This window comes from Arachis hypogaea, chromosome 6 (assembly GCF_003086295.3).
Source record: "Arachis hypogaea cultivar Tifrunner chromosome 6, arahy.Tifrunner.gnm2.J5K5, whole genome shotgun sequence".
In the NCBI taxonomy this organism is placed as follows: domain Eukaryota; kingdom Viridiplantae; phylum Streptophyta; class Magnoliopsida; order Fabales; family Fabaceae; genus Arachis; species Arachis hypogaea.
In genome coordinates this window covers 114,289,734-114,302,025 of record NC_092041.1, presented here as the reverse complement: position 1 = coordinate 114,302,025, position 12,292 = coordinate 114,289,734, and the positions used below count along the sequence as shown (strand labels likewise).

The 12,292-nt window shown below is 28.3% G+C and overlaps 1 protein-coding gene across 2 annotated transcripts; it reads left to right on the top strand.

Annotated features, from left to right (window-relative positions):
• LOC112755918 (probable magnesium transporter NIPA9) lies at window positions 1-4,517 on the top strand. 2 transcript variants are annotated; one of them, XM_025804254.3, is made up of 7 exons: window positions 1-377; window positions 2,160-2,248; window positions 2,781-2,837; window positions 2,935-3,003; window positions 3,297-3,417; window positions 3,539-3,687; window positions 4,050-4,517. In XM_025804254.3, the coding sequence occupies exons 1-7, from the start codon at window positions 270-272 to the stop codon at window positions 4,267-4,269; spliced, it is 813 nt and encodes a 270-aa protein (XP_025660039.1). In that variant the 5' UTR covers window positions 1-269; the 3' UTR covers window positions 4,270-4,517. The 2 variants fall into 2 exon arrangements, with proteins under 2 accessions (XP_025660039.1, XP_025660038.1); XM_025804253.3 differs by having other exon boundaries at window positions 14-377; window positions 2,160-2,252.
• Window positions 4,518-12,292: the final 7,775 nt, after the last annotated feature.

The window sequence follows — 12,292 nt, the reverse complement described above, 5'->3', positions numbered from 1 at the left end:
CATTATCATCCTCATCCTCTTGCTTCTCACTGAACACCACCCCAATCCTCCGTCATCACCACCATCATACCCTCACACTCTCTCTTCCCCCTTCATCTCTCACTCTCACCCTCCACCACCGCATAACTCCCTCCTTCCTCCGCCCATCCCCGCTTCCGCAGGTGCCGGCAACCCTCCTCGTGCCGCACGCTAAGCCCCCTACGGCCGACAAGTCCGGCGAGCAGAATTGGGTCCACGAGGGCCTCATTACCGAGTCCCTCCCCAACGGCATGTTCCGCGTTCGCCTCGACAACCAGGACCTCACTCTCGGATATGTTTCTGGGAAAATCCGAAAGAATTTCGTCAGAATATTGCCCGGGGATCGCGTGAAGGTTGAGGTCAGTCGCTATGATTCTTCCAAGGGACGTATTGTTTATAGGCTTCGTAGTAGTAGTTCGTCTTAGTATTAACATGGACATCAACTGTTTGTGAAAATGTCTTAATGCACCCCAAATTGGGTTCTTAGTTTTTTTGTGTGATTTCGTAAGATAAGGATGGATTTGTTATTGTTTATCTGATTTATGCTGAATTAGAAAGAATATACTTTGAGCATATGGTTGTTGTCTAAATAGTCATTCATCTTTGATTTGGTTCCATATATTTTAGTTTTGTTAAAATAGTGTTGTAGTTTTCGAATCTGAATAGCGTTTTTGAAACACCCGCACATGGCATTATGGTAGTTTAAGGTAGTACTTCTTAACATAGATGTTTGATTGAAACCTGAATTCCTGGCAACTAGAAAATTGTATGTGGCTCCTTTTGTCAAGAAGTAAACACAGCTAGGCTATAAACATTGGTGGATTGTGGCACACTAAGGGAGATGCCTGTTGAGTTAAGGAAGAAGGTAATGTTATTACAGTCGTAAAGTTGAAAGGAGATGGTGGGGATGATAAGGTTGTTATTCTTGTCAACATCTGAGCAACCTTCTTATAAATACTTCAATTCTCTGTGATAGGAATTCAATTCTTTCTTGTGGGTTTAAATCGTATGATCTACATACTCTATTTGAAAACACACATTTTCATTAACAACATTAATTATTGCTATAATATTTCTTAAAGCTATACCATCACAATACAATTTGTATGGTCTAATTAAACTTTACGGAGGTCACTCTAGCTTAATTTGTTCTGTTTGTTACTCTAAGCTTGACACCATGCTTGAAATTGAGAACTATACCATATTCTAGTTCTAAAGGCTTTTCCATGTTAGGTGAATGGCGAAACAAATATTTCCTATACAAATGAATTAGAGAAAGCTTGATCTCTTGTAGGGAAAATTTTTTGCCAATACATGCACGAGGACCAATTCCAAATGGTATAAATGTATAAGGGTGCCTTTGTTTCATCTCATCACATTTAGGGTCAAATCTCTCTGGTTTGAACTTCTCTGGCTCTGGAAATTGTTTTGGGTCTTTTGCTAGAACTCCAAGTGCTAGCCACACCCATGTTCCCTGCTCATAAAATAAACTACATTAGTATATGCCTCCATCAAGAATTTAACCCAATATTTGGCATTGAACAATGATGTAATTATCACCTTTGGAAGGAGATAACCTCCTATCTCTACTTCAGTTGATGTTTCTCTTGCAACTAATGGGGAGACAGTGTAAACCCTCATGGCCTCTTGGATAACCTGAAATAATTAAATGCACCATAAAATATTTGCTTGGTCAATGAAAGTTAGTTTGCTAACTTAATTACCTGAAGCTTAATTAAGCTACAAAATATGAACACAACCAAGATGGTATCAGAGGTATGGTTGGTGTTACATAGTTAGCAGTTAGTACAAGACATATATAGTTGACTGTAAACTTGAATCATAAAACTCTACTTGTAAACTTGATTTGGGACCTAAGCTTGTAAGTTTTATAACCTTACTTTGGATCCATTGTTGTGAGTTGTGACCATTTTATTTGTGTATATATTAAATGCTTCACTCGTTGACAATGGACGAAGGCTTTGGGGTTTTTGTTAAATCTTTTGTTTGGCTGCTAATAAAACTAAGCATGCAGTCTTTTAACTTAATCCACCAAATTGTCGCTGTACTAATATATGCATATGCATTTCTGGAATGCTATTCGTTAACTGTTACATCATTACATGCTTTTCGAATTTTAGGAGTTGGTGCCGGAGGTGAAGAGCAAGAGGCGGCTACTCTGTCCATTTTTCACATACCATGTCTGGCATTTGTTGTTGCCATCTTGTTTGTAGGTACCTTGTCTTATGAAGAAACTACTTTAATTTTCACATGCTTTTATATTCCGAAATATTCAACATTCACAGTTTTGCATATTAGCAAGAATTCATTTGTGTCGCTTGATTTTACAATAGTGACTAGCTTTTGAGGAAATGCATTTGGAAAGACAAAAAGTCCTGTTATTATCTGGAAACCTACACATGGAATTGCTGCAAACTCATAGAGAGTCTTGAATCTGATGCAATAAACCCTTGTTAGTAGCATATAATTATGCACAATGTTGTTTACATTTTTCTTAATCATTTCGTATCAATATTATCCCCGTTAGGCCTCTTGGAATGCATTAAGTCGATTATGCTTTCCTTTTTCTTTATGTGGTAGCATTATCAAAGGACATTGGTCATTACAAAACATGAATGGAATTTTTTATAATAGGTTTCAGCAACTCCTCTTTAGAATATTGTAATCCAGCAGTGCAATCGAGTGTTATTACTTTCTTTGAGACTTCATTATTCTTTTAATTGATATAAACAGCTGTATAGGTATTGCTTAATGGAGGGCTTAGAATATGCAGGCGTCATCGAAGAGAACAAGAGATGGTAACTCGTGCTTTCATCATATCTTTAGATTTACATGTTTGTGTCTGCAAATAGTGATTAATGAAGTGTTTTTTTTCAATCATTTGACAATTTTAAGTTATATACAGATGGAATATGATGTTGTTGAGGAAAGTATTTATGGCTTGGAATCTGGAATTTATTTTGGGTACTTTTCCTTCCCTCCCTACTCTATTTATGTGTCCCCTTCTTTTAGAGTTAAATAAGAGTTTCCTTCTTTAACACAATTAAATTAGCCGTTGCTTGCTTTGGTAATATTGCATGCATTTTTATTTCAGTTGTTTTAACGCAATGCTTTGGCATTGGTTGTGATTGTAGCATTTCTTTCCGTTTGTCTAATTAGAATGGCTAGTTTATGCGACAAGCGCATTCATATGGCGTAAAATTAGAAGAACTTGATTATATGTCTTGACTCTTAATTATGTTTACACCAAAATGCAGGATGTCTTCGGTAATTTCGAAGATGGGATTTCTGTTCCTAGAGCAAGGTTTTCACCAACTGTTGGTTCCTCTGTGCATCATATTCAGTGTGTGTTGTAGTGGAACAGGGTTTTACTACCAGGTATTATGAAGGCCTATTTTCTATGATCTAATTCTGTGTGAACTTTAATTTCAAGTTCTACGCTGCCGATTCTGGTTTTGATTACCTCGAATAAAAATTCGTTGTCTTCTGTGCTATGCAGACACGGGGACTAAAGCACGGTAGGGCTATTGTGGTTTCTACATGTGCAGCCGTGGCATCAATTGTGAGCGGTGTACTAGCTGGAATGCTTGCATTGGGTGAAAGACTGCCTTCTGCCCCGAAAGCTCGCTTGGCACTTATTCTTGGATGGTAATATAAGATTTTTTGCTTTTATTTGTTAATTCCAATTACTTAATAATCTTAGTATAAAAATTTTGGTGGTTATCATTTTTAGATCGAAAAGTGTCCATCCAAGAATCCAAACTTATTACTTTTTTTCATATTGATCTGATCAATAAAAATTTCTACCTGACATTTAGTTGTCCGTTTGAAACATTTTTTGGCTTTTATTGAATTTTTGTTGCTATTAGGAGAATTGGGATGAAAGACCTAGATCAGTATCATTATTATGGTAGGAACTAGTCTAGCAATTCTTGTTTCGCAAGCTTGTCGCGCAGTAGCTTGAAAATAAGTTGATACTTCATACATGATAAACATTATGTCTGTTGCAGGCTACTTATAATCACGGGTGTAGTTTTACTCGTTGGTTCGACGCGGCTAGTGAAACTCCTCTCGTGTTCTTCAGGACGCATGAAAAGAAGCAATGCTGATAAGAGTTACGGCGCTAGAAGACCAAGTTCTTTGCGTATAAGGGAACCGAATCCAAGCGCCGTGATACCAGCCACGACGTTAAATCATCTGCTACCATCGGCTTCCAAAGAAAAAGCTTGAGTCAACGTTAGCCGGAAAAGAATGAATGTTATTTCATCGATTTGGCGAATTTAGGGTTAAGGGTTGTATACTGTATAATGATCTAACAGTGTTGCTTTCATCAGAAGGCATGAATGTTTTTAGGATCATTCCTTCTGGTTTCAAATATTTTGGATTGATTTAGACACCACCTTGTAAAAACTATTGATGTACTTTTAAGGATTGTATATGAGAGTGCTGGTGACAATGACATAACACATTTTATTTTATTTTATTTTTGATACAACACAGAATTTTTGCATGAAAATGAATTTGTAATGCACAACAATAATGATATAATATAATTATTTGTGTGCACTGGTGAAGTAGTGATACTTGCATATAAACAATATCAACATGCGTAGAAACTATATTAAAGCTTAGTTAGCTTTTAACGTATAAGAATAATTTATATCTTTATATATATATATGCCCAGGTTAACGATTTTGAGTTGCAATAAATCTGGAGAAACAATATAGATTTTGGATGTTATTTCTTTCTTGGAGGCCACTCAGATAAAGACGCTTAAAACGTCTTTTTTTAAAGATGTTTCCATGTTGTGTTTTAATTGGTTTCTGAGTGACCTCCTTCTTGGAGGCCACTCAGATAAAGACGCTTAAAACGTCTTTTTTTAAAGATGTTTCCATGTTGTGTTTTAATTGGTTTCTGTATAATTTATTCGGTGTTCTTCATCACATATTATTAAATTTCTCAAAAGATTTTCTTTCCAAAAATAATAAAAAACATTTAATTTAGAAAACAAAAAACGTAACTATTAGATTTTTTTTAAAATATTATTTACATAAAAAAATATATCACATTCATCAAATATATATATATATATATATATATATATATATATATAACAAGCTCTTAAAATTTTTATAAATAAAAAAATAATTTAATTTTTATATAATATATAAAATAATTACTATATTATTATTATATTATAGATTAAAATTTATTAATTTAAATTTTGTTTTTATTTTTAATATAAGCATTATAAATAAATAACTTTTTTATAACAAGATGTAATGTAACAAAATATATATAATATTAGTTAGTTTTTAAAAAATTCTGAAAAGATGATTTTTTCTAATAAAGTGTTATTAAAAAATTAACATTATAAAAACTAATTTCAACCAATATGATATAATAGGTTCTTAAATATATTTAATACAAAACACATTGAATATAAATTTTTATTGATTTTAAATTTTAAATAATTTTTAGTTGAATTTCGAATATTTTTATTTTAAAGAGTTAGAATATTTTAACATCATTTTTTTCGTATCTTTTTAATTGAGTCTTTGATTTTTTAAATTATAGACCTTATTTATAATTAAGAGTAATGTTTTAACACCACCAATTAGTCACACATATAAAAATACAAGAACAATTCTATTGTCATAATTATAATCTAACTTTATAAGTAATACAATACAATAAAACTATATATAAATAATATAACTAAATTTTATCTACATCTATAGTCACATTTCATAAATAATATAATTAAATTATATTTATGTTTATAATTAAAATATGAATAAAAATACAAAAAATTATCCGGATAGTTAATTTTTTTGTTCATAATTTTTTTTATTATTTTTGTTGTGAAAAGTTTAATTATTTTAATAATTAATTATTTTTTAAAAAAAGATAATTGAATAACACAAAAAAGTCTTATTAAGAGTAATTTATTTATATATGATTAAAAAATAATTGAATAATTATATAAGGTAAAAAAATTAATATTATTAAAAAATAAAAATAAAATTTATTTTAAAATTAAAAATCATGTTTTTTTTATTTTTTCCAAAATTTAGCTACGAGTAATTCTATAAATATTTTATGATGAATAAAAATATTAAACTCGTACTAAAATTTAGTCTAATAAAATTTATTTTTATGCTACTAAACGTTAAATAAACTATTGAAAAGAATTTTGTTTCCTCCATTAGAGAAGAATGATAAACTTCCATACTTCTATTATGTTATGGCAATAATTTGGCATGTTATTTTTTAATATACATAATAATAATAATAAAACAAGTATATATATCACGATAAAAAAGAAACACGTCACCAAATAATTTATCATCCGAATTATATATGAATCAAATTGATAATATAAGGGCTAACACTACAAAAATCGATAACAAGGTTAGGGACTTACAAAACCTTTCTTAAGATCATAGAAAAAAAAACGTTTATATTTGTGTGATATATAAAACAATTATCATATTATTATTATTATTATTATTATTATTATTATTATATATATATATATATATATATATATATATATATATATATATATGTATGTATGAGCAAAAAAGTCCAACTGTTTTAAAGTAAATTTTTCTTTTAATATTTGATTAGATGTTCTTGTATTTAGTACTTTTTTTTTTGCACTTCCTCTTAGTTAAGAATATAATCATTATAATTTTTTAGTTATTATTGCTAGGGGTGTTTACAGATGGGATATGGCTGAAATTTCGATCTAATCCGCACTAAACTCATTAGATCAATTCGATATTCGCACTTTTTATGTTTGGATCAGATATCAAATATAATAATAAAATAAAAAATATTTAAAAATTTTATTTTTATAAAAAAGGTCAATAATTTTTTTGTTTACTTTTGTTAACATATTTACTTCTATCTGATTAGAGTGTGGATCCGATTCGATCCAATCCGATCATCTTACATATCAGATCATATCCTCAATACTGTGGATTTATATGGATATGATCTAATCTATGAACACCCCTAACTACTACTATAGGTTCATTGTTGCAAAAGAATGCTTCTTTTATTATAAACCATTATTAGATCTTAATTACCATTAAAACAACTTAATTGTCAACAAAGAGATAATACTTATTGGTCTCTGAAATTATGTTCGTATTTGAATCCATAGTTGTAAAAACCAAACTGGATCGGCTGGTTCGACCGAAAAACTAGTGAACCGGACTAGAACCGAATCCTAGTTCGGTTCGGTTTACTCTTTAGACCGTTTAAGGAATAAAACCGGTATGAACCGGTAAGAACCGGTACAAACCAGTCTAACCAAACTGGTTTGCTTGAAAAAATTTTTAAAATGTCTCCACAAGGTCCGAATCAAGAACCTTAGAGTAAAAGCAACCTCTACTTGCCACTTAGCCATTGCACTTCTAAGTATTATATTTGACAAATACTAATTATATAGTATACATAAATATCTAATTTAATTTAATTTTTGTTTTTTTTATTTTTAAAAATAATTATATTTTAATTATATACCATTATTAATATAAATATAAATTTCACTAAAAATTTATTAATTTACTTGATCTATTTTATTGCTAGTATTGTGATTAAGGTTATTTGTTTTGATGTTAGTGTTAAAATCTACTGATATTATAGTTAGATAATAGGCTTTGTGAATTAATTATTTTTTTATTGTGTCAAAATAAGATACTATTGTAGTATTAAAATTTTATAATTTTTTTATATTAGTTATTTTTAGAAGTTGAGACTTGATTCTTCATAAAATGTTAGTGAAGATATGTATTTCAAATTTTAATTTTAAGTTTTTAAATATTTTATATTTTATATTTACGTGAGACCAGTTTTATCGGTTCAACCAGTAATTTATCGGTTGAACCAATAAACCAGTGAACCAGTAGTTTGATCGGTTCGATCACTGGTTCGGTTCAAACAACTATGTTTTAATCTAATTTCAAAAATTTTGATTTACTCAATTTAGTCTCCCAACTTAATAGTTATGACTCACATTGGTTCCTAATCTTATTTTTGTCACTGTCTCACAAAATCGTTAATAACATGCTGAGATGGACTAACGACTGTTACATTATACATTCTAGCAACTGTTTGATGTGACAATTGAAATTTTTTTACCTTATTTTTTTTCAACTAAACACTTAAAACCCTAATATGAGTCACGGATACTTAAGTTAAAAAATCAAACTAAGTAAATTGAAACTTTAAAAATCAGATTAAAGTTCGAATATAACTTCAAAATAGAATTTTAACTTATGTAGTGATTAATTTAAATGAGAATCAAATAAATCAAAATTCAACATAATTTTTATCAATGTTTTCAAATTCGAAATTTCTATACCAAAATTAACTAGGATTTTTCTTTAAATTAAAAGTTTAATGAAATAGTGACTTTAATTATCTTAACCAATGTCCTAATTAATTATTTTTATGTCTTAAAAAAATTGTATATGAGAAGAAAATAATTAATTTGTCTACTTTAATAAATAGTTATTTTACTAAAATGAAAGAAACTATTTTTTTAGATTTTTTTAAGAACTAATTAATATTATATATATTTTGTACATTTAGTTATAAAAATTTTATTTATTTTTAATGCGTATATTAAAAATAAAAAGAAAATTTAAATTAGTGAATCTTAATATATAATATAATAATAATATAGTAATAATTTTATATATTGTACAAATATAAATTAATTATTTTTTATTTATAAAAATTTTAAGAACTTGTTATATATATATTATTTTTTTTTGATGAAGTGATATATTTTTTTTATGTGAATAATCTTTAAAAAAAATCTAATAGTTAATTTATTACCTTTTTTGTTTTAGTCCAAATTAAATGTTTTTTATTGTTTCTGGAAAGAAAATCTTTTGAGAAATTTAATAATATGTGATGAGGAACACCGAATAAATTATACAGAAACCAATTAAAACACAACATGGAAACTTCTTTAAAAAAAGACGTTTTAGGCGTCTTTATCTGAGTGACCTCCTTCTTTTAATGTACAAATCTTTTGTTAGTTTATTCTTCTTGTTCCCATTATTAAGACCAATTGAGTTAACATTCTTGGTTTGATTAAAGATTGTTATGTTAGAAAAGGAAAAAAAAAAGTGCAAAAAGACACTAAGACGATTGATAATATCTTTAAAAATACTCAAGTTTAATAGAATTTAGAATAACATGACAAATTAACCAATTCTTATTAGTTGTTTGTATAAAGTTAATTTATACCGACTGATTTAACAAAACAACTATTAGAATAATATTTTTAAAATTACTATTTATTCACATTTTTTTTTAACAATTAGGATAATAATGCGACATAATTAAACCAAATTAAAGAACCCTACGGAACACAAAAAAACAAAAAAAAAGAAAGGTTCCTTGAAGTTGTAGTGGTAAGCCTGGTAATTAAGTGGAATATAGCATGGTGAAGATGAACCTATTCATCATCTATCTCTGAAGTTGGAAATATGATGCTGCGGCACAATGGGCAAGAATATGGCGATTGACAGTTGGCACAGCGTCGGAGCCAGCAGAGCAAGCAGCGATCATGAAAAACATGCCAGCAATTTGTACGAACAATTTCTACGCTTGAATCTTCATTACCATCGTCAAACTTCTCCAAGCAAATCGCGCATTCAGCATCATCATCTTGCTCATCAGAATCTTGAACAACATTGTACGAGGTAACGTGGAGGTTCACAACAATTTCCCGCGTGTTGGAGTCACACCTTCTTGCAGTTTCGACTATGTCAGGTAAAATTCGGTCTAATAGCTGAGGGGACACACTTAGTGAAGAACAGATTTCATGTAACAAGATTGTGTCTTCTCTGCTGAGCTCTGTGAGTGGAGTACCACTCCATAGGATCTCTGAAGGAACTAAGATTGCTTCCGTGGCTGTAGTTGTAGTAGAAGAAGACTGAACCTCAGGAGCTGGGTTTGAGCTTTCAATAATTTGGATCAATTTTTTGGTGCAATTGAAGATAATGGAGAAGCAATCACCGAAATCAAACTCTTCTTCAATGGGAGTGATTTGCAAAGAAGAAGAGGGGAATTCCATGGAAAGGTATTACTACTATACCTTTAAAAGAATCTGTCCTTAACAACTTAGATGACAGGATGAAAATTGAGAGAGACTCACTGACAAAATTCCTTTAGTATTGGTGTTTTATGAAACTCATCTATCTCGGCTAGTCAATTGATTCAAGAGGGTTCCGTTCCTTAAAGAAAGAAGAGTCCTTTTCTGTATGAAACAAGCAAAGACGCCTTCAACTGAGAGTTCTCACCTTCTCTCCTCTTTTTCACCGGGAACCCCTATTTCATCAACCACATGGACAATGGGAAGCGTCTGACCTCTAACAAAAATACGATAAAATAACTAAAAAATAAGATAAAAGTGTTTAAATAAAATTCTAACAAATTAAAGATAAAATAAAATAATTTAATTCAAATTTTCTAAAATAAATAAGATAATTAAATTGAAACTTGATTTAAATTTGATTTATATTGAGTTACAAATGAGACAATTATATAACACAATTCAATTTAAGATATCTACTTAATATTAATTTTCAATCTATTTATTCATATAATTTATTCAAAAATAGATTGTTATCTAATAATTTTTAATTATTAACTTTACATGAACACGTGAATTTTTACCATTTTTTATTATTTTTTAATTGTGATATTTTAAAACCGAAAAATAATGCTAGGTTCTTTTTTTTTTAATTTTAAATGATTATTGAATTGTGTTATTTACTTAATTATACTAATTTAATTTGAAATAATTAAACACATAAAGATATTTTTTATGACACGTATGTATTATATCAAATAATTATGTTAAATTATCTAAAAATTTTTAATTGTTTATTTTTCTTAAAGTGAGTAATTATCTTAATTTTAATTACCAAATCAACATATATCCTTCTGCTAGTTTGAACTATGGAAAAGTATATGTTGACTTGGTGTATATATAAGATGAATATACAAAATATTTTTCTTAATATTTAATTGTGTTTTCATTTTATCCAATAATATTTTCACATTTTAGGTACGGTTGATATTGACAAATTTAGTTTAAAGAGAAATTTAAAGAAACTGGAGGTTAGGAGAAAGATTCTTAATAAGCTATAGAAAAATATATTAATTTTAAAAAATTAGAGTATTACTGTTATATTTTAAAGAAAGTACGTAGTGATGAATATTTTTTAATTTAAAAAATTAGATGATTACTATTATATTTTAAAGAAAGTAGCGAATATTTTTTAAATTACACAATATATTTTAATATTTCTGATGTTGAGTTCGGATCCCGTTATGCTCATCTCATTGCAAGACATATATTATAGATTATAAATTCCTGCGACTATTATGTATATAATATATATATATATATATATATATATTTGCATACTAATGAAAAAAAATACATGAAAGCTTGTCAAATATATGTATCCTGAGCTTTGCGTTTTGTTTGCACTTATGCAAGTATGATTTATTTAATTTTTGCTTAGTCATCATGGCAATATCTGACAATATAATAAAATAGATTGTAACAAAACATACTTTATTAACTTAATATTCTAATTATATATAATCTATAATTATATACTTATTATATTTAATATTATTTATTTATTTCATCAACAATTAAAAAATATAAAATAAAATAATTTTAAGCTAATTTGTTATTGTACAAATTTTTTTATATTCTTTAATTATCACGAAAATAATTAAGTAATATTATATATAATAAATATATAATTATAGATACTATATTTATAAAATTATAAATATTTAAATAAAATACGTATAAAATTATTTTATTTGCAGTGTAAACGAAATAAGAAAAAAATATTTATTTTGATAAATATTTTTTATATTATTTATTTAAGTAATTATTATAATTAATTTATTTATTAAAATAAAAAATCCGAAATCTTAGAAAAAAAAATTAGGCACTTGATTATTTAACCAAAATTCATTTTTTCTTTTTTTATTTTTTTCATAGGATTTCCCAGGCACTCTTCTCTCCTAGTTCCTAGAGCATTGTCATAGGAACAAAAAATTGTAACCACAAGAATATTAGCACATGCATAGGAAAAAGAAAAACCAATGTTCTAAAAACCAGACCGAACTGACCAATCGAATCGATTCAACCGCGAATCGGAAATATTAGCGGTCCGATTAGACATGTAAAAC

Bases quoted from the DNA above. Each gene is read 5' to 3' on its own strand.
- LOC112755918 (XM_025804254.3), top strand. From the start codon at position 270: ATGTTCCGCGTTCGCCTCGACAACCAGGACCTCACTCTCGGATATGTT. The intron at 378-2,159 runs GTCAGTCGCTAT...TTCGAATTTTAG, and splicing joins GGGATCGCGTGAAGGTTGAG to GAGTTGGTGCCGGAGGTGAA. The intron at 3,418-3,538 runs GTATTATGAAGG...TGTGCTATGCAG, and splicing joins GAACAGGGTTTTACTACCAG to ACACGGGGACTAAAGCACGG.